The sequence below is a fragment of the Hylaeus anthracinus genome, unplaced genomic scaffold, assembly GCF_026225885.1.
Source record: "Hylaeus anthracinus isolate JK02 unplaced genomic scaffold, UHH_iyHylAnth1.0_haploid 11978, whole genome shotgun sequence".
NCBI lineage: Eukaryota > Metazoa > Arthropoda > Insecta > Hymenoptera > Colletidae > Hylaeus > Hylaeus anthracinus.
The window spans coordinates 2,240,543-2,263,265 of record NW_026534326.1 but is presented as its reverse complement, the minus strand read 5'-3'; the positions used below and the strand labels follow the sequence as shown (position 1 = coordinate 2,263,265).

Below are 22,723 nucleotides of genomic sequence, written 5' to 3'. Positions count from 1 at the left end.
CTCTTATCAACAATTTATTTTCTGCATTATTATATATTGATCTAGCCTAACATTCCTCCGTGAGGTGTTTTTAGACAAATTTCGACAGAATAAGAAAAAAAGAAATTTCATCACCGAGAATTTTACAGAACGTCGGCATAGTCTAGAAAGCGAATTTCAGTGACCTATGCCGATCCAAATGTATGGTGTACGTTACAGAAATTAATTAGATTAAATTAGCAACAATTAGGCCCCGGGGTGCTCCAGACGTTGAGACGGCACTGGGGCCGCGCCACGGCTAGAAAGAGAAAAGAAACCGCGGGGGACTGTCCGTCCTTGTTTACCAGTGCGCGTAGGTCCGCGCGTCTTTCGAATACCTTTCGTTAATTCTTAAGTTTAACGTTAAACTCGCTCTCTCAATTATTTCCTCGTAATATTCTCTCGTTACTAGTCTTACACATTACGTAGATTGTATGAATGCGTGATATTACGTGTAGAGTTAACAACCAATGAATACTGCGCATGCATCGATAGACAGAGACAGATAGAATGCAATGGTCTCCCTTCTCTTTCTAACAGTGGGACATTTCCACCACAAAAATGGATAGTTTGCACAACGAGGTCGTCAATGATTCCCGAACGAACCACAAATATTTCACTCCGTGTACTATAATGATACTGATATCGATATTAGAAAATGCAATTTTTCTCAAATATATGCATATACAAGGTGTTTCAAAAATGTTGGAGGTCCTTGAAGAAGGTGGTTCGGGAGGTGATTTCTAACAACTTTTTCCTTAACGAAAATGTGTGGTGTTTCGTTGAGGAGATATTAACGGAAAACACTGACCAATCAGAATGCGAGGCGGCCGCGCTCCCCGACCAATCAGAGCACGAGTATGCCGATAGAGCGCCCGTGATAGCGTATGAGCGCGGCCGCCCAGCGCGTAGCCTACGCTCAACCGGCATTCTCGCGCTCTGATTGGTCGGGGTTTTCGCTTAATATTTCCTTAACGAAACCCCGCACAACATTTTCGCTAAGGAAAAAGTTGTTTCAAATCACCTCCCGAATCACCCTTTTCAAGGACTTCTAATATTTTTGGGACACCCTGTATTTATTGTATATAGGGAAACTCGCGCTCTGATTGGTCGAGAAGCGCTACCACCTAGCGCGTAGCCTACGCTACCGCGGCCGCACCACCGGCATATTCGCGTTCTGATTGGTCGGGGAGCGCGGCCGCTTCGCATTCTGATTGGTCAGTGTTTTCCGTTAATATCTCCTTAACGAAACTCCGCACAACATTTTCACTAAGGAAAAAGTTGTTTTAAATCACCCCCCGAACCACCTCTTTCAAAGTGTTACAACATTTTTGGGACATCCTACATGCGTGTTGTTCCGTGAGAGACGCATGCGCAGTGGGGCGGTGGAAGGGGGGGGGCTTAGAGCCCGCCAAAGTTACGCCTCTGCGTGACGCGTTACGTCATCGCTATCGTAAATTGGGTACGCACGCCTCTGGTATGACACATCTTAATAACACATGACGCGAACGTATACGAGAAGTAATGATCCGTCACGTGCGGTCAGCATACAAACGAAAGTCGTTGAAGTAACCGGCGTTCCAGGATCTCTGCCAATACGATCGGTTTCTCGCGTCAACCCGAAGCCAACGAACTATCCCAATGCCTCTTTCTTCCATATTGGACCACGTTTCCTCGTGACCAACGTTTACCACGCTGCACCTGTTGACACGTTGCCAAATATCGCGCGCGGTGATTCATTAAATAGACCAGGCGTACGATTAATCGGCCAGTTCTATGTTATCTCTCACGAGTGACATCTTCGTTGTTTGCTCGATCAGGTAGCTCGTATCTCGTCGACTCTTAATCGGTATTATTTCCCGCAATTATTCTGTTTACGTAACCGCCGGGCTCGTAAAATGTCGAATTAACTTCGTGGATGATTTATTCGTTGTAGTATTCGAAAGCTCGGAATTAATTTGTTTTATAGTCATGTCGTGTTGCGTGTTAAATTCTTTATAAAGAAATTCTATTAGTCACATTTCGATATCTTTTTAATTCGACCATTGCAATTTATTCTCAGCCCCCAGTTTTCAATGCTTCCAGTTCCACCCCTGGCGGAAGCATAGATAAATAAATATTTAAAATACAGAAAAGAAATGAAATATCATAAGAAAGTAATCGATTAAGAGAATTTAACGTTAAGCTATTTAAAAGACGCGCGAGATCGCGCGCTTAGACACAGACAGAGACAGAAACCGTCTGTGCGTCGTCCGTTTCTGTCTATTGACGCATGCGCGTTACATTCGTTTGGCTGTTCAATTAACTTCGTGTATTACGAATTTATAAAGCTATAATACTACACAATTATACAATTTACATATTATACGACACTAGTAGCGATGAAATGTTACGAGAAACTAATCGAAAACTCGGTGAATTTAATTAAATAAAAAGTCAACTTTAAGATGTTCAAAAGCCGCGCGTGCGTGCGCGCATGCGCTGATAGACAAGGACAGTTTCCCGGTGTTTATCCTTTCTCTTTCTACCTGCGGTAGAATCTAACCTATAAATTATATCTCTCTAATTAGAAACTATTAGGCAATATTAGGCTTCCCCGTTGATTAAAATGAAGCTTTCCCATAAATATTGGTCATGGAAACAAGAAACCATGGAAAGAGAGATTTTGAATGGTTAATATTTTCCATGGCAGAAATTAGTTATGCTTGATTATGTATATATAAACATTTATCATAATTCCAGATCTTTCTTGGAAGATTGTCGTCTCGGCCTTAAGTGACGTAAAATGGCATCGTTGAAGCTGCTGGTGGGTGGCGCCAGTGCCATAGGTGCTAGTGCTCTCACCTCTTATCTCTTGCTGTCCGATAATACAGTAAGTACGTTACTGTTACTGGAACGACGAGTCGTTAAAGGGTTTACTTAAGGCATTTAAATGCTCCTTTACGTATAGGAAATATACAAGCCTGTTAATAAATTTATTTATCGAACAGGTACCAAGCACGAATTAGTATAGCCCTCCGAGTATATTAACCCATAGTTTGAGTATCGGAACTATCTAGTCCCGATCATACCGACTGCTATGTCTGCGAAATGTTGGCAAAAAGTTGGTATCAAACCCGGAAGTTACGAATATCGCACGAAATATTAGCAAAAGCCTGAAATCTAAGACCTATAGGTTCATTTGAATACTCGTTTATTCGTGGAGATATACAAGCTTGTTGACAAATGAATACTTGCGCACATATATTTACGAATGTGATGCCAAGTACGAATTAGCATCGAGCCTCATTCAAGCACAAGACTAAACCCAGAGCAAACGATTGACTTGCATGCAAAACTTATCTCCTCAAACATTCCAGATTGTTCCAAGAGATTATTTACACATTCAGTTTGATGCTGTTTGAACAATTGATAAGGACTAATAGTAAGGAACAATATTATTAAGATGGAAAGCGTACGATACCATGCAGTAAACCCACACGAATAACAATTTTAATTCGTTCTAATTCTACATTCGTAATTTGTGCCCATGTACAGGGGGAGAGGAAGCTTTAATTTTTATTATATTACGTATAATAATACTGTACTAGTTAACTACATTCTACGATACATCGGATAAGAGCTTCGGATAAATGTTCTGTATCATTTATTCGGAATGTTTATATTGCAATCGAGATAAATCTTTGAATTCTTTTCAACGTAAATAATTTTACAAATGTACTCGAAACTGTACATTCCGTATCTGGATGAGTATCTTGTCAATCTTTGCAGAGATGATACCATCGGTTGAATGGTTTCCTTGAATTCGAGTATAACTGGTTAGTCGCGAGACGAGCAGCTATTACTGAACGTAATCTATGCGGCCAGTCAAGGTTGCACGGTGTTTCGCGTTCAGCCAGCAGTCGCGTGGTAACCGAAATTTCACTGGTGAGAAGGTCTGTGCCAGGCCCCAGGCCAGACTATTTCGAACGCGATACAATTATTCTGAAACCTAGGGGCGTAGACGTGCTTCGAAAGCCTGCATCCTTTCACGGTTACTTACTTTTATTAATTATACCATTCACGCGGCACGCTTTCATTAGTGCTGCGTAATTAATATTACATAACGAAGAGAAAAACTTTCTATATATTTTCTTTAGGGTTTCATGAGATCAGCAAGGGAAAAAGTTGTATACGTATATATATAGTCTTTTTACATTTGACATTGGCAATCTATTTATAACAAAGACCTACTGAACGATTACGCAATGGCCAGAGTCACGTGAATACCACGAAAGTATAATCGAGTTTTGAAAATCAGTTTATCTGGGCGTCACGAGATCAATTGATTCCATTGTCGAATGACTAAGGTTGATTATCCAACACTAGAGTTGCTGATACAAAGTGGTCTGCGGTGATAATTGTATTGGGGTCCAACGCGACCATACACGGCTGCAGATAACGAACCGTTCTCAATCTGCAGTAATAAAAACACAGAGACTCCCTTCTGTGTCACTCAAGTTGCTCTCGAAGAATGAATTTCTTTTTATTCGCAATTACAAGAATACAAAAATCCTTTAATGATGCATGAATTAACTCTTTGCGGGACAACTTTTGCTGGGAATCCTAACAGTGTATAGAGGTGTGAATTTAAAAAAAATACCAGCTTAGAGGGAATGATGAGACGAAACTTTTTTATATTTACAGTTTATTCATAGGACGTTTAGTTCCACAGATAAAAATTGAAAACCTCGGAAACCTTTTTCCTGAAATTCAATTTTTGTTCAACAACAAACTCTTAACTTTTCAATTTTTATTTTCAAAACTAAAGGTTCTGTTAATAACTTGTAAATATAAAAAAGTTCCGTTTAAACATCCTCTATAAGCTTATATTTTTTTCAAATTGATTTAACAAAGATGAACAGACCTAGCCCAGACCTAACGCAGACCTCTTTTCTGAAATTTAATTTTTCCAACAAACTCCTAACTTTTCAATTTTTATTTTCAAAACTGAAGGTCCTATGAATAACTTGTAAACACAAAAAAGTTTTCTTTAATCAACCTCTATAAACTTATATATTTTTTAAATTGATTTAACGAATATAAACATTTCTGAATGTCTTTTTATTTACACTTACAAGGCTTAATAAATCTTCCAATGGCAGAAAAGTTACCACAGCATCCATTTTTGCAGGTTTACGCGGACAAGTCCGTTCAAAAGAAGAGGCCCTTGCCGACGAGGGAGGACCAAGTGAAGACGTTGAAGACTCAAGATGAATACGATGTCCTTATTGTCGGTGGCGGTGCGACAGGGGCTGGATGTGCGTTGGACGCCTGCACGCGAGGTACTTAGCTACTTGCAAATGAAAAAGTAGAACAACTCGGCACAGAATATTTGAAAATCCTACTTGAATCTTTATTCGTAGGTCTGAAAACTGCTTTAATCGAGGGGGACGACTTCGCGTCCGGCACGTCTTCTAGAAGTACGAAACTGATTCACGGAGGGGTGCGTTATTTACAAAAGGCCATAATGCAAGTGGACGTCGAGCAATATAAAATGGTGAAGGAAGCGCTGCACGAAAGGGCTTCGATGTTGCAAAGCGCGCCTCACTTGGCTCATCCTCTGCCTATCATGTTACCCGTGTACACGTACGTTGATAACGCAGTTGTCAATACTTAAAGCGATTGTATAATTGATTGAAATTGGCGTATCTTTAACAGGTGGTGGCAAATACCTTATTACTGGTTCGGTATAAAGATGTACGACCTGGTAGCTGGTAGCAAAACAGTGAAGTCGTCCTACTTCCTCAGCAAATCCGACGCTTTGGAGTTGTTCCCTATGCTTAAAGGAGACAAACTCACAGGAGCTATTGTTTACTACGATGGTACGTCTTGGACCCGTCTCGTCTGTTATGAAAATTCCCTTCGTTTAAGTGTATCGAGTACATTCGTAACGGCGCGTTCTTCTCGTGTAATAGGTCAACAAGACGATGCCAGGATGAATTTGGCAGTCGCTCTGACTGCCTCGCGACACGGTGCAACAGTCGTAAATCACGTGACAGTCGTTAATCTCTTGAAAGGTCTCGACAAGGTACTTGCATTGATATTGTCTTGCTACTCGTAGAGATAAAAAGTACGCTAGAGCGGAATCTCTTATCAGAATAAAACTCTTAATGCACCAAGGATGGTAACCGAGTGCTTACCGGCGCGCGTGTGAGAGACGAACTCACTGGGGAGGAGTGGGACGTTAAAGCTAAAGCGATTATCAACGCGACGGGACCCTTCACGGATCACATTAGAAAAATGGACGACCATATGGTCAAAGAGATTTGTTGCCCTTCCTCTGGCGTACACATCGTACTTCCAGGCTACTACAGGTGAATGATCTTAATGATACAGCTGAAGAAATTGTTTGTTCTGTGATAATCGTTGCTAGAATATTAGTAAACATGAGCAGAGAATTTATTGATATCTCAATGGGACTAGAACTTAGATTTTCAGATTTATAGAAAATCTGAACGTGCAAGAACATATAAAATGGGCACAGCAGCCAGTATTATAAAAAATACTGAAGGTAAAGTTCATATTATAATACTTGCAGAGTAAAATAAATCCCTATTTGGGTTCAGTTTTTGTGGGTACGTTTACAAAGATTTTATTTTGCAGACCCGCAGTCTAGTAATAAGTATTCGTACAAGAATCAATTCAAAATAAAACCTCGTGTATTTATTTTATTAATAAATTTTAGGAAAAGAAATAATTAACATTCCTACATATTTTTAGGGTAGATTTTGCTTAAATTAAAGTCTATTACTTGTAACGTTAACCTCTTATTTTTATTCTTATCAGTTTTATTTTAAATTGTACGAATATTTCCTACACTGAGTGTATCTGTGAGAAAAAAAATTCAATATCTCGAAAGGTAGTCGTTTCACGAAAAGATATATTTGACAATAATTTTTTTCTCTTTTCTTTGGGAATTTTTTTTCTCGTGAACAATAAAACTTGCGCGATTGTACATTATTTGACGAAATATGCTTCATTTTGATCGAAGAAATGAAAGATAATTTTTGTAAACGATTTTAGATTTCTATTAGAATCGATAGTGTACCCTTTTTGCGAATTGTTAAAACAGTCATATTCTTATTTTTTTTAAATTGTGTTTCCACTTTAGAGAAAAACTTTCTGTACATTTTCTATAGGGTTTTATGAGATGCACGAGGAAATAAAGTTTCGATTCAAAGCATTCGTTATTAAGATAGCTACAAATTTTTGAAAATTCCACCCATTCTTTCTTCACGAACACTGCTTCTATTTTAAAAAAATACGTTCATACAGGGTGTTCACAGATTTACTGTTTATTATGTGCAATGCATACTGTTTTTTATGTGCAACGTAACCAGGTATATAGATCTTTCGTATTTGTACTATTCTCTGTGAAATGAAGGTGACCTTCAGTTTTTTAAATGGAATGGTACATCTTTTACACAAAAATATAATAGAGTATCGAATTCTAAATAAAATAGTGTTGACCTTCGTTAGCCCTAAACCTAATGGGTAACGAGTAATTTCATTTTATTACTTGAAAATTTTCTTGACGTAATATCAAGATGGAGATTCAACCTTATCACAGATTCCAGCAGGACAGGGACGTTTACAGCCATGGAGCTTCTGATGCACTATTAGGTGATAGGAATGATGTCATTCTTTATGAAGAATTCATAGAATTCGTAGAATTTTTAGTGCATTTGTTCGAATCTTCATCTTGATAGTACATTAAGAAAATGTTCAAGTAACAAAGTGAAATCACTCGTTATATATTAGTTTTAGGGCTAATGAAGGTCGACACTATTTTATTTAGAATTTAATACTCTATTATATTCTTGTATACAAAATATGCCATTTTATTTAAGAAACTGAAGGTCACCTTCATTTCTCAGGAAACAGTACAAATACGAGGTATCTATACACCTGGTTACATTGCATATAAAGGACAGTATAAATTTGTCCTCTTTCATTCCTTTTTTGTCCTACGTACCTAGTAAATCTGTGAACACTCTGTACATTACTATGTACAGTTTAACGTACAGTCTAACGTACGTTTACAATTGTTCTGGAAATTGCAACGAGTTAAGATAGATTTGTTTAAGATAAGACAAACATCTCTGTTAATCGAATAAATATTATTCCAGTCCGGACCAGATGGGCCTTCTGGATCCAGCGACGAGCGACGGCCGAGTGATCTTCTTTTTACCCTGGCAGAAGCAAACGATCGCTGGCACGACCGACTTACCTTGCGAGGTGACGCACAATCCCCGACCCACGGAGGACGAGATAATGTTTATCCTCCGCGAAGTGAAGAACTACCTGAACCCGGACGTCGAAGTTCGCCGAGGTGACGTCCTGTCCGCCTGGAGCGGCATCAGGCCCCTCGTCTCCGACCCGAACAAACCCAACACCCAGTCTCTCGCGAGAAATCACATCGTCCACGTCAGTCCCACGAAACTCATCACGATAGCCGGTGGGAAATGGACGACCTACAGGGCTATGGCTGAAGAAACGATTGACACTGCTATCAAAGGTGCCTTGTACTAAGTTTCTCGAGTTCACAAACTCCTCCTCGTTCCACAGAATGCATTGTTACAGTATCTTTAAGTTATCTTTAAGTTATCTTTAAGTTATCTTTAAGTAATCTTTATTGTAAGTCGAGATATCTTTAAGAACGTGTTATTGATTCGTCTGGTTAAGCTTGCAACCTGAAGCCAGCGAGATCCTGCCAGACCAACGGGTTCCTGTTGGAAGGAGCTCACGGATGGAGCCCGACGATGTACATCAGATTAGTGCAAGATTTTGGATTAGAGTGCGAGGTAGCGCAGCACCTAGCCAAGAGCTACGGGGACCGAGCATTTGCTGTAGCCAAGATGGCATCCCTCACTGGCAAGCGATGGCCAATCATTGGTCAAAAGATCCACCCTGAATTCCCGTACATAGACGCCGAAGTAAGCGTTCGCTCTTTTATATATAATCATCAATCTTCTCTGAACTAATTCAGAATTAATTCCAGATTCGATACGGTTGCCGCGAGTACGCGCGAACAGCGATCGACATGATCGCGCGACGCTTGAGACTAGCGTTCCTGAACGTCCAAGCAGCGCAGGAGGCTCTGCCAGGTATCATAGATATCATGGCGGAGGAACTGCACTGGACGAACGACGAGAAGAACAAGCAGCACAAGCAAGCCAGCGATTTCCTCGCGAACGAGATGGGCCAGATGGTGAATCGCGCCTCTCGCGACAAGATCCCCATCAATCTCACCAAGGAAGAAATCCAGCTGTACATCAAGCGGTTCGGTATCATCGACAAGGACAACAAAGGCTACGTGTCCGTGAACGACATCAGGAGAGGACTCAAGGTTCGCGAAACGAGTCTTAGTTTCAACTACATTTTATAAGTTTTATATTTTATAAGTTTTCGTTGACCTTTTTTTTTTTCTCGGTTGCGTATTATAATTATCGATGTCCAGGTACTTGGCATAAAACTGTCGGAAGACGAGATACACGTATTGCTCAATGAAATTGATCTCACTTACAATGGGCAAATGGAACTACAAGATTATCTCCAGGTAAATTATCAATCAATCGTATTAAACCGACCCTCTTTTTTAACGTTCGCAGCTATTCGGTGACAAGGAAGTACCTGGCGAAGAGCTTCACGAAATACTGCGCGAAATCGACACTAATATGAACGGTCAAGTCGAATTGGACGAGTACCTTCAGGTCTGTGACTGCTCGCACGCACGGATTTGCCGTATAATTTGCTGCTTTCAGATCTCCTTTGTTGCATTATTACATCACATAACACTCAGTGGTCTGTTTTTAATACTACACAGAGTCGATTCTAACGTGTTCTACAAATCTATACATGTATATGTAGCATACGCGACTCCGATACACGACGATAAGGAGCAAACGAGAACACGAAACGTAGGGTACGGGGTCGTGTAGGTAAAGCGGTCGACTGCGGATCCGAGGATCGTGGCTTCGAATATCCGTGCCTTATTTTTCGTACAGAGTCCTACGTATATGCATTTAGGGTGTGTCATTTTACACAAGAAATTATAGTGTTCCATAAAGATTTTTATCTCCGTTACAGACTCTACTCAGCGAAATATTATTCTAGAGTATTATTCATCGACTAGAAAATTTGTTAAAAACAAACGAAATACACGGTTTCGTAGAGCACAGAATTATCTACGAGAAAGTATCGCAAGTCAAGTTTGTATTGCCGATACTTCTCGAATTATATGACGTGACGTAAAATTTTTAATTAAAACTGGTGCAAGAATCATGTAGGAAGTTTTTCGGAAGTAACTCGTTAAATATTGGTTTCTTGGAGATTACACAACAGAGCTTTTCTCTTGAGAATTACATTCTCTACAAAAAATGTTGTATACAGATTCTTCGTAAAATCGATCTTTTTGGAGATATTCAATGATTTGTGTTTCGTAACCTCTCTGAAATTTTCAAGAATTTGTTTTTCGCGAATAACTCATAAAATATTAGTTTCTCGAAAATGATACAAGGGAGCCTTTCTCTAGAGAATTAAATTACTTGCAAGAATGTTATATACAGATTTTCCATAAAATCGATTTTCAATCTTTTCTTTCCATCTTGCAATTATATTTATTAAAAATTCAAAAAGTATGTCCCATGTACTTCAAATGAAAAATCGACGAACCAAGTCTGTAATTGAGATACAAATTTTTCATTTACCATCTGCTAAAGCATACCTACATGTATATACATTTACATATTGGTAGAATCTACTACGTAGAGTCATATCGAAAGACCTGTTGAGAGAGAATTGACTTTTAACACTATACTACATTTCTGTATTTGCTCCAACGTAGACATACTGTAACGAGTACTTTAACATTCCTTGTTTTTATTTGCACGAACGGTGTCGTTTGTTGTTAGGTAATATATTTTACGACTATAGTAGCAAGGTAACCATCTAATACAGAATTTATCATTTTGCGATAATACACCCATGACAACTATATCTTGAACCTTTCCGCTTTCTTCTTTTCTTGCAACGTATTCTAGTGTAATGCTGCTCTTGTGCCAGATCAAACTTGTTGTTGCGTGAGAGTTTCTGACACAGTTCCCTTCCACTGTCTCCTGTACCAACAATATAAACGTGGAACGTTTCTTTTCCTCAGATGATGTCTGCCATAAAGTCTGGACACGTGGCGTACTCGCGTTTCGCCAGGATGGCGGAGATGGAGGAGGCGCAGCACGAGAAAGAAGTATTGAAGAAACAGATCAGCGTGGAGAGGTCCGGCGGCGGGCTGTAAAAAAAAATCCACGTTCTGCGGCATCGTACCAATCCTCGTGCGGTTCTTACGAGACTCGACGCATCGACAACCGCCACGACGAACTATCATAGAATCCTCGTTCACTCTGAAATCGGAATGTAGCCTCCTCTAAAGCAGGATCGCCGCGAATCCCTGTATTTCGTACTTTCTACAACGACTATCTCGTTGCATCTACTTGATTTAAATCGGCGATGGGCGAAATTCGGGACAGAAACCTTCGTATAACGAACAAACAATGACCTATCCCGTTTCTCGTTGGATTAATATTAGATATCTCGATCGCTGAATGAAACTTTAATTATAAATAAACTGCTACGCGTTGGTTCCGTTCGAATTGAAACGCCCATCTCTGGCTTCGAGGATGAAATCACACGAATTTTAATTTTAATGTAAATATCTTGTATACAGCGTTTTAGTTACACGAAAATAGACGCGCCGTGTGTGTACATACGCTTTATCGCGAAACGCAACAGGATCAGGATGCATCAACGACGGACGTACACCGGTCGATAAAACTCATGTCGAATTACACATTTGTTCTCACATTGTAAACTTTTCATGTATAGGATGCGAGTATCTCAATCGTCACATACGTTAGGAACGTCACAATTAGAGAAAAAAACGGAGCACAGGGCAGTTTGATGATGGTTTCGTCTCTATTTCTTTTTTTTTTTGCGTGATAACTGCGTTTTCGCATAGAACAACAAATACACAGGTCGAATCGGTCTCTAGGACTCGATGAGACAGTTTTATTTATAAATTATATTAATTACTATTGTATATTAGAACCAGTCTCTGCATAGGTTTCCCTCCCCCGTTATTTAAGTAATTATTATACTTATTTAATTTATTGCCGCTAATGTCACGCAGTCACGACGTACACGATCTATCTTAGAGATTAATTTATTTTACCATCATTAGTCATTATCATTGACTTAATAAAAAGTCGTATTGAACTATCGAACGTATTTTACCCGATGTGATTGTACTACTTTTTTAATTTAATCGTGAAACGACTGAAAGAATTTCAAGAATGATTTTAATAGGAAATTGTAGAATATTTACTAAATTTTAGTGCACGTTAATGTTAAACATTCGATTTGTTTAGTGGAAGTAACAATTTTAAAGGAATTCTTGTTTGAAATTTGGGAATCAGAGAATCGAATTTTTGTTAGCGAATGTAGCTTGAGTTATTAATTTTTGGAAATATCGCTGCCACCATTTGCAATTGTTACATTTATTAGTGAATTGTTTTTTGTAAAGCTCGGGTTAAGGTTGTAATTCTAAGATTTGCTTTCCTAGATAATCAGCAAATATTTTAATTTGTTGTTTAATTATAGACTTCTTTGTTTTCGTCTCTTTTCAGGGAAGGCATGGATTCGTCAACTGCTGAAAAAGTCAAACGAAGTTAACCTGTTAATGAATTCTAACAATATTATCCTCTTATCCTCTCGTGTGCAAGGAATATTCAAGATATCACCCATCCATTCGTAATTTGTACGAAACTAGAACGTACATGTGAGAAAGCTACTGTGAGTTTGTTGGACTAAACATTACTATATTCATCTCTTTCAGAATCTTATCCTCTCCATATAAGAAAAATCCAAGATATCACCTATCCATTCATAATTTGTACGAAACTTCTGATTGTTGGTGACTGAAAATGAGGAAAGAACGTTCATGTGAGAAAGCTACTGTGAGTTTGTTGGACCAAATATTTCTCTATTCATCTCTTAACGAATCTAATCTTCTCCGTACAAGGAAAATCCAAGATATCACCCATCCATACTTATGAATCTAAGCAGATTAATCCTTCATAATAAGGAAAGAAGGTTGATATAAGAAAGCTACTGTGAGTTTGTTGGACTAAACATTACTATATTCATCTCTTTCAGAATCTTATCCTCTCCATATAAGAAAAATCCAAGATATCACCCATCCATTCATAATTTGTACGAAACTCCTGATTGTTGGTGACTGAAAATGAGGAAAGAACGTTCATGTGAGAAAGCTACTGTGAGTTTGTTGGACCAAATATTTCTCTATTCATCTCTTAACGAATCTAATCCTCTCCGTACAAGGAAAATCCAAGATATCACCCATCCATACTTATGAATCTAAGCAAATTGATTCTTCATAATAAGGAAAGAAGGTTGATATAAGAAAGCTACTGTGAGTGATGGATTAAACGTCTGCCTATTCATCTTTTTATATAACTGGAATTATCAAATTCGTGCAAGCTAACAGGTCTCCGAAGACGATTATGCTAACGGTTATCAACCGTGTCAGGACCACGCAGTTGGGCTGGCGAAAAGCAGAGGGCGCGGTAGGCACTGATTTTTTAGAAAATTCTCGAAGGACGTGGAATAAAAACACAGTTTGATCTTAAATCTAACGAAATATATGTTTAGGTACATCACTTAGGAAATCGTGGGACACATATCTCTCCAGGAGTAGCTAGGTACTTCTTATGTATCAATAAACCTAAAAGAGGACTAGTCTCCTATAAAGAACGTTCCAATACCCAGGCACGTCCATCTTGACTTTCACTGCTCGTACTAAGTTTTTCTCATGATATAAGTAAGCATAGAGCCTAATTTAGCGGTCGAATCGATAGAATTTCCCTACTGTAATCGAAATGCTCTCTAAACCTGCGACTTTCCAGATGGCCCGGCTTAACTGAAGCGAGCCCCACGAGGAAAAGAAAGGGCGTCGTCGCAGCGAGGGAGTCTCGCTCCTCCCTTCCTATTCCCGTCATCTGGCAGCGGATCGTTCGCTCCTGGACAACCATAGCAAGCGAGAACATATGCCCAATAACGAACGTATCGCGACCCTGACCGGTGGGCTAGCTAAAAAGAGGGGAAGGAAGGCCAGAGAAAGTAGGAGGTGCGCGTCGTTTATCCCTCTTCGTCGGGGTGGGCGTCGGGACGGTTCCCTGCGTACGCCCCTGTCTAACGAACCTGTGCTCGCTGCCAGCAATTGCGAGGCGAGCGCGACCAATCAGGCGCTCCGTCCGATCGTCTCGCGGACGGCGACGTTGCCACCTCGCGTACCGCCCCACGGCGAAAGTAGTCCTCTCATAGCGGTATTCGTAGCCCTGTTTTCGCGAGGGACGGCCGACCAACACGCTGTCGCGTACGGATATATACGTGCACGTGTCCGTGTCGAGATCGCGTTGGGGAAATTGGATCGCCAGGTGAACCCAGGATTAGCGTGGCCGCGGCATTTCGTCGGTCAGAAGCCCAGGAGGAGGACGAACGCGGTACGAGAGCGTCAAGCTCCACCACCTCTGCGTGCCTACGCGGTGATTTTGGCGGCAAATTCGAACCGTGACTCGACGACTCGTCGCCGCTAAGCATTGTTTACGGAGGAACTGGCGTGGAGGTGCCCCGAGTATCGACCAAGGAAGGGAAAGCGTAGATCGCTGGGATCACTGCGCTCGCGCGCGCGTGCCCGCTGGTGCCCGCCCAACGTCCAACGCTTTTATGTGTGTATAGTTGGCTTCCTCGTGGAACGCTGGCGGTACGGACCTTAGTGAACTTCGGTGTATACTATGTCTAGACGCTCCTTGTAACTATCGCCGTACGATAGACGTACTTTTTACTGTATTCCGTATTATACAATGGCCGCCTCGTCGAGGTGAGACAGGAAGCGCGCGTGGCGTCTGGCTCCCTGGAGGGAAGAGAAACAGTAGCGGGAGCGTGGACGTTTCCACGGAGGAGCACGTGCCAATTCGCGAGTTAGGTGGAGTCCCATGCGCAAAGTGGGTGGAGGCTGCATCGCGAGGCTGCCTTCCCCGTTATCGCAGGTACGTGAGAGTGTGTGGGTTGCGGACAGGCCGACCAGCGCGACCGAGTGGGCGGGTGTGACGACACACGACGCCTGTGTCGGTGGCTCGTGCGCGTCCTTGCCACGCCGCGCGATATTTCAAGAGGGCGGGTGGGGCGGCTGAAACAGGGGCGTAGGGAGGCGGTCCTCGAGCGGGTTCTCGAGGAGTGCTCTCTCTGGCCTTCTTTGTCTCCCGCGGGTCGCTCCTCGCACGTGTCGATATTGTTCGACTCCTTTTTCAACCTCCTCGCAGCGTGGATCCGTTTGACGTCTCTGGCCTCCTCTTAAGGTAGTTGTTCCGCGGATTTAACGAAGAATCTTCAAACTTTCCTCCGGTCTTATTTTAACAGCTATTACCTATAGCAGACTATTTCAATTTAAAGGACCAGCTCAATTTCTTGGAAACTTATACCAAACTTTTGTAACTGTAACGTAGACCCTTGCGGATTTACTATTTAAGGGACCGCTACAATTTCTTAAAACATGATAGCGAAGCTTTCTACCTTTGACACAGACCCTTGCGAAACACCTTGGACTCTCCTACATCTTTCCAATTTAAAGGACCACCCCAATTTCAATTGAAATTACTGCTACAATGTCTTAAAACACGATAGTGAAGCCTTCTAGCTTTGACATAGATCCTTACAAAACACCTTGGACTCTCCTAAATCTTTCCTATTTAAATCGGTATGCGATGGAGGACCTTGCTGAAAATTCAATATGCTACAAAAACCAAAACTATGGAGCATTTAAAAAAAAGAATACTACAATTATTGACTGTACTGTTCTTTAATGCCTGAAACTGACCCTAGAGAAGCTCTGCAATAACAGTCGGCATTGCCACAATCATATCTTGAGTCCCACAAATGTAGTAGGTTGTTCCAAAAGTTTCTTTCGCTTTATTAATAAATAATACATGCACAATATTTTATGTTTTATGTTGCATTACTGAATTGTGCACAATTCATTTTGCTCCATTACTGTTACTACATGAATATCTATGAAATTAGATTGTCTATTTATATAAACACGACGACATAAAATAATTGAGTGCAACTCGCGAAAGAAAGTTTCGGGACAACGTAATAGATATCCATATTGTTATGTATCGTACAGAAGTCTCCAATTGCCAATTTCAACTAACCACCTTGACTGTTGTATTTTGTAACTTTGATAAGCTATGCTTCGATAAGCTTCAACTATCCTGTATTTTAACTGATAAATTTTTACAAAGACTATCTTGAAACAACTACCCCAATGTTGTCTGTGTGTGCGTCTTCTTCTCTGTAACTAAAACACCGAGATCTGAATGCATATGCCATTGTTTGTTACACTAATCTGCAACCTATGACCCTGGGAGTCGAACTGTAACCCCATACCAATTGATCCATCATTTGACATATAAATCCTGTACATACACATTTAAACTGTACCCTCCAATTAATAGTAGCAGTAAGATTCAAAGATGAAGGTAATAAATCAATTAACTACAGAGATTAACTTCATATATCCTGCGAAACTCTGCAAAGAATTAGATTTCACCACAGTAAAAATATTGCCAAAGCAACATTTCATATCGAACCTACCCCAGGGTCAAAAAAGGTTGTCAACGAAGAATCATTACGAATCTCTAAGAAAGAAATATATTTCCAGATCAAATGCTCGCTGACTAAGTATCTCCATGTATCAAGGACTAATCAGTTAGCCCAATCTAGTACGTCGAAGGATGGATTCCTAGCACAAGAGTGTTCGACGTAAAATTACCGTTAACGTCGACATTGTTTTCCTTGGAGAATATACAACACAAATATTTTCACCATGAAGCGAACCGTGGATGGAAGAAGCATCACCCAGGTAAATAGATATAGAATCCTAATAGAAGCAAACGAGAACAGAATAGAAATAAAAGAAAATTAATTAAAATTGATTCGTAGGAGGAGATCGAGGACCACGATCCGTTGCAAGTGCAACAACAGCAGCAAGACGAAGTCGACCAGCAGCAGCAGCAGCAGCAACAGCAGCAGCAGCAGCAGCAACAGCAGCAATTGGAACAGCAAACTGCCCAGCCTCAGATACGTTTCCTAAGCGCAAACGTTTTGCAGCAGCTGCAGCAACAGCAAGATGTTCAGCAACAAGCACAGCAGCAGCAGCCTCAAGTCATCACGCTGCAGCAGCTGCAGAATTTCGTGCCTTTACAAACTCAACAGTCCCAGCACGACCAACAGAGAGCGCAGACGATTTCCGTGCAGTCTCTCCCTCAACAATTCTTGCAAGTGCGTACCACGATACTATGTAAAACAATTATAAATCGATAATGTATGATAATCTCTGACAATGTATGATAATCGCTTCAGGGTGCTCAGTTAATCAGCACTCAGACCCAAGCTGCTCTCCAGCAGCAGCAGCAACAGACGCAGCAGCAGCAAGTCCAGCAGCAGTCCCAGCAACAGCAACCCCAGCAACTTAGCTATAGTGTAATTCCACAGATGCAAACTGTTAACATTGACGGCCAAGAGGCACTCTTCATTCCATCTTCTGCTATGTCTGCCGCAGGCGGACATCATCAGACCCAGCCTGCAATGCAATTTGCTACAGCTAGCGGGCAACAAGTTCAGCTTGCTAGCCAGCAAGTGCAATTGGCTAACGGTCAGACTATTATCACGCCACAGCCTGTCAGTCTGATAAGGGCGCCCAATGTCTTTCCCACTTCTATCATTCAGAACATCACTGGACAAACTGTTCAGTTACCGTCAGGTATGTACTCTTTATTTACAAGCCTGATATACAGTATATACATATAATATGTAAATGTTACAGGGCAGAGCGTGCAAGTTAGGCCACTTCAGTTCCCCATGCAGCACGTACAGCAGACTGTGCCAGTGCAGGTACCAGTCACCGCCAGCAATGGTCAAACTGTGTATCAGACGGTGCATTTTCCAGTCCAAGCGTTGTCCAGTGTTTTCAATATGCCCACTACGCAGATGATACCTCAGATCACTCAGGTACATCGAGCAAGTAAATAAATAATAGTTATTTAACGGTTTAATCACAATGCAATTTGTTTACAGCAAATTCCCCAAATGGCTCAAATAATCACCCCAAACGGACAAATACAGCAGGTCCAGATCGCGAATCTGCCGCAGCTTCAAAGTTTACAGGTGAATAGAAAACAAGAGAATCCATCGTATCGCACTAAAACGTATCCAGAAGCGTATTCGATGTCTATTAAACTATCGCGATATTCCAGAGCCAGCAGGTAACGCAAGTCGCCCAGCAAGTGGCCCAGCAACAGGCTCAACAGCAAACCCAGCCGCAAGTAGTGCAGTCCGTGCAACAGCAACACCAGCAGCAAGCTCAGGTCCAGCAACAGCAGCAGCAAGTGCAGCAGGTCGTCCAGCAAGTCATCCAGCAGCAACAACAGCAACAGCAGCAGCAGCAAGTTCAGCAGGTCCAGCAGCAATCATCCGCGCCGTCGTCAACTGTCGCAACATGGAGCACGACTGTGTCGACTCCCAGCAACGTCCAGGTAAATAAACGATCAAATAAAGACGCATCGTTCGATACAAGCTTTGAATATTCCTATCTTTTCGTAGGTACTTGGGATTGGTGCTCTTGGAAGGCCAATTACAGCTAGCGGTAACGTTATCACTACCAAGGACGGGCAGAAGATCGACGTGCAGACGTTGTCCGCTCTAGCGAGGCCACCAGAATCGGTCGAAGGCGATATCAAAGTGACCAGCATCGATGCTAGACAATTAGCTAGTGGCCAAGTCATTCATATTCCTGCGGCTCAATCAGCTCAGTCCGCTGTCCAGCCCATCACCATCACAGGTGTGTTGCATTAGTAGCTGTATATCATACTATTTCGTTTAAATCCTATTGTTTAACACTTTGACTGCGAGGTAGTATATATACGCCTTAAGAAATGGACTCGGAGAAATGTTTATGTTAGACAAATCAATTTTTTAAAAATATGAGCTTGTAGAGGATGATAAGACGAAACTTTTTTGTGTTTACAGTTTATTCATAGGACCCTTAGTTTTGAAAATAAAAATTGAAAAGCTAGAAGTTTGTTGGAAACATTAAATTTCAGGAAAGAGGTCTGGGTTAGGTCCGGGTTAGGTCTGTTCATTTTTGTTAAATCAATTTGAAAAAATATAAGCTTATAGAGGATGATTAAAGAAAACTTTTTTGTGTTTACAAGTTATTCATAGGACCCTTACTTTTGAAAATAAAAATTGAAAAGGTAGAAGTTTGTTGGAAAAATTAAATTTCAGGAAAGAGGTCTGGGTTAGGTCTGTTCATCTTCGTTAAATCAATGTAAAATAAATATAAGCTTATAGAGGATGATAAGACGAAACTTTTTTGTGTTTATAGTTTAATCGTAGGGCCCTTAGTTTTGAAAATAAAAATTGAAAAGTTAAGAGTTTGTTGCTGAACAAAAATTGAATTTCAGGAGAAAGGTCTTCCAGGTTTTCAATTTTTATCTCTGAAACTAAACGTCGTATGAATAAACTGCAAATACAAAAAAGTTTCGCCATATCATCCCCTATAAAGAAATACTTTCAAAAATTTCGACGAATAAGTAATTGTCAACTAACGACACTTTCCATTTCCACCATTCCAAATACAATTAAATTTCAGGAAAAAGGTCTTTCAAGTTTTCAATTTTTATCTCTGAAACTAAACGTCGTATGAATAAACTGTAAATACAAAAAAGTTTCGTCTTATCGTCCACTCTGAGCTGATATTTTTTACAATACCTCTAAATCTCTTCTCTACATCACAAATCGTCCCACAGTTAATGGGTTAATGGCTCAACACACTCGTATGCATCAGTACCAGTACATGATATTATCCCATTTAAATGCCACATTTTAATCAACTCGTTTGGATCACAGGAACCCAGGCGCAGCAGTTGACCCTGATTCCTGCATCAGCGTTGGCGAATCTGACCGCCCAACAAGGGAACATGATGAGAGGCGTCGGCAGCGGAAGCATAATGCAGATCCAGCCTACCGGAGGAATGAGCACGGCAAACGGCTGCGTCCTCCAGTCGATCCCTGTGCAGAATATCCCGGGTCTAGGTAACGTGCAAGTGATTCCTGCGAGCGCTCTTCAGCCTGCCAACCTCCAGACCATGCCCACCGCGACCACACCCATCGTAGCTACACCAACGGTTCAACTAGACTCGAACGACGCTACTAAATGGCAAATCCTGCAGACTCTTCAGTCCAATAATACGCTGTCGACGCCCGCTCCCGCGTCTCACCAGCACCAAGTCAGCACCGCAGGATCGACCAACGTGGACACTGATTCTAATAAACAGCATCGAAGGAGAGTTGCCTGCACGTGTCCCAACTGCGGCGATGGTGATAGGTGGGGAACTTTTCACTGGGATATACATTCACCCATTGTTATTTACTTTTTTGGATATAGTTTATAATGGAATTTTGTTGTATAGGAATCGAGACCTGACCAGGAAACGCCAACACGTCTGCCACATAGCCGGATGCAACAAGGTGTACGGGAAAACGAGTCACCTGAGGGCACATCTGAGGTGGCACACGGGCGAACGACCGTTCGTTTGTAGTTGGATATTCTGCGGGAAGAAGTTCACCAGATCCGACGAGCTTCAGAGGCATCGCAGGACCCACACCGGGGAGAAGAGATTCCAGTGTCCCGAGTGCACGAAGAAATTCATGCGGTCGGATCACTTGACGAAACATATTAAGACGCACACGAAAATTCGAAGCACGGTGAGAAAAGTTTTGGTTGAAGGTAGTTGTTTCGAGATATTCAAAAATATCATTGCAAACTTCTCTGGGTGGTCGATTTATATCGAAATAGGCTTGCATGATTCATATTTAACAGGTTGATCGCCACGTCACCCATATGTGGGTGACAGTGCTTTTCACTGAAGAACTAAAACAATTAATTCTGAAAGTTAAGCTTCAAAGGAAATGAATTTAAATGAAATTCGTGTATTTTGATGAAGTTACAAAAATAAATACCATGACGGATGTTTGATTATGTAGTTTCCAATAGTCTGAATAATATTTAATCCTAGCTGAAATTTTCAAGAATATTTCTCTGGCAGTCAACGTGTTAATCAAAGAACAGTCTAGTGGGGTTTTGTTTTTAAATCATCCGTTAAATAAATCCACGGAACAACCACCTTAAGTGTCTTAAGTAATAGGAAAAGGATTCCTAGAAAGTACTGAAATAATTTTCTTCGTGTTTCAGGAAGCAGCTACTTCAACGCAGGAAGGTTCCTCCGACAGCCAATCTTCCACGGAAGAGAAAATCATCATCGCCCTCCACAAAGATACGGAGCAGTCCGACATCGTCATCACCGAGCAGATAGACGAGATAAAGGCTCAGCCAACGAATCACGTGACGAACGAGTAAAGTGGAATCCTCCGTCTCTGAGGATTTAGGAGAAATTGTTAGTTAGTTGGTTGTTACGTTAACGACGTCGACGAAAGACGAGATTTGTCAATAGCGTTATATCGTTTAACGGGAGAGAATAACTTTTTACAGGGATTATCGTAATTCGTAATGCATATTGATCTATTTTTGTAACGATGACGATTTGTAAATATGTATATAATGTATATTAATGTAAAAAGTTTTTGCACAAAATGAATTTTACACTTATAAACGGTTTTTGATATTGCGATTCGTAGGGATGGTTCAGTCTTTCACCTTATTATAGGAGAATCTTTTGTTACGCGTAGGGACGATGTCGCGTCGAATGAATCGTTTCAGGCGTAACGTTTAAATAGACTAATATAAAGTGTATACAGGTAAAAGGTAAGACTCTTTTGCTTTTAGTTTAAAAACACTTGGTCGTTTGCAAAATCTTTTGGAACAGCCTTGTACCATCCACACGTGTATCTTAATTACATCGTTAACTAGAATGGCACCTTACGGCACTTATATTGTTTTCCATAGCTTTGAACAATAGATCGTGTTTTACAAACTAATTTACTTGATTTATCTAAAAAATCAATAGAGATTATTGTCATCTTATTGATCTTTCAATAAACCAGTAAATAGACAAATTCACGCATTATATTCCTTGTCGCTGAAAAGTCGAGATTCGATTTAAAGCATATTTCTATTTTACTTATTTCATTTAGCAATCCCGAGGTACCCGAGCTACCTACAAACATGTAAAGAAATGTAATGTAAAGCATTCCAATGTAAAAAAATTAAGGATTACAAGACTAATAATTAGTAAAAAGCAAGACTGGACCAATAAGTTCAATAATCAATTTCAAACGGGCTACGTATTTCGCGCCAGGGAAAACTCCTACTCGCGCATGCGCAGAACCCAGCGCGCAGTACTGTATAGAAAACAACGCGCAGTCAGTTTCAATTTCAGCTGCTTTAAACATTTAAAACCCTTGAAATCATTGTCTGAAACTCTTGTTCGGTTCTAAATTGTTTAAAGTGCCGACAGATTTTGAAATGACACTTTGACACTAGAGGTAGTGCGCGTCGGCGTCGCCCCTA

At 40.8% G+C, this 22,723-nt stretch overlaps 2 protein-coding genes across 5 annotated transcripts in view; both read left to right on the top strand.

Annotated features, from left to right (window-relative positions):
- LOC128896947 (glycerol-3-phosphate dehydrogenase, mitochondrial) overlaps positions 1–12,333 on the top strand; it is a 16,487-nt gene extending 4,154 nt beyond the window's left edge. The window contains exons 1-12 of one of the 3 annotated variants that reach the window (XM_054160551.1): positions 1,798–1,867; positions 2,761–2,890; positions 5,192–5,342; positions 5,424–5,646; positions 5,719–5,882; positions 5,976–6,088; positions 6,181–6,374; positions 8,190–8,578; positions 8,746–8,996; positions 9,062–9,409; positions 9,672–9,773; positions 11,219–12,333. In XM_054160551.1, coding sequence (XP_054016526.1) covers positions 2,804–2,890; positions 5,192–5,342; positions 5,424–5,646; positions 5,719–5,882; positions 5,976–6,088; positions 6,181–6,374; positions 8,190–8,578; positions 8,746–8,996; positions 9,062–9,409; positions 9,672–9,773; positions 11,219–11,353 — 2,157 coding nt within the window. In that variant the 5' untranslated portion in view covers positions 1,798–1,867; positions 2,761–2,803 and the 3' untranslated portion in view covers positions 11,354–12,333. Of the gene's footprint in view, positions 1–1,797; positions 1,868–2,760; positions 2,891–5,191; positions 5,343–5,423; positions 5,647–5,718; positions 5,883–5,975; positions 6,089–6,180; positions 6,375–8,189; positions 8,579–8,745; positions 8,997–9,061; positions 9,410–9,520; positions 9,620–9,671; positions 9,774–11,218 lie in introns of those variants that run through there. The other 2 variants (XM_054160552.1, XM_054160550.1) reach the window with 2 other exon arrangements.
- A 1,728-nt stretch (positions 12,334–14,061) lies between these two features.
- On the top strand, positions 14,062–22,385 carry LOC128896946 (transcription factor Sp4-like). 2 transcript variants are annotated; one of them, XM_054160548.1, is made up of 11 exons: positions 14,062–15,182; positions 16,856–17,056; positions 17,137–17,475; positions 17,557–17,956; positions 18,020–18,204; positions 18,271–18,360; positions 18,450–18,728; positions 18,796–19,033; positions 20,104–20,581; positions 20,667–20,961; positions 21,449–22,385. In XM_054160548.1, exons 2-11 carry the CDS (start codon positions 17,021–17,023, stop codon positions 21,611–21,613), a joined length of 2,505 nt encoding a protein of 834 aa, XP_054016523.1. In that variant the 5' UTR covers positions 14,062–15,182; positions 16,856–17,020; the 3' UTR covers positions 21,614–22,385. The 2 variants fall into 2 exon arrangements, with proteins under 2 accessions (XP_054016523.1, XP_054016524.1); XM_054160549.1 differs by lacking the exon at positions 14,062–15,182 and adding an exon at positions 15,285–15,491.
- The last annotated feature ends 338 nt before the right edge of the window (positions 22,386–22,723 follow it).

What these genes read in the sequence shown, in the direction of transcription:
- LOC128896946 (XM_054160548.1), top strand. Translation starts at nt 17,021, where the DNA reads ATGAAGCGAACCGTGGATGGAAGAAGCATCACCCAG. An exon ending in ATGGAAGAAGCATCACCCAG is followed by an intron (nt 17,057 to 17,136) that starts GTAAATAGATAT and finishes ATTGATTCGTAG; the next exon opens with GAGGAGATCGAGGACCACGA. An exon ending in AACTGCGGCGATGGTGATAG is followed by an intron (nt 20,582 to 20,666) that starts GTGGGGAACTTT and finishes TTTGTTGTATAG; the next exon opens with GAATCGAGACCTGACCAGGA.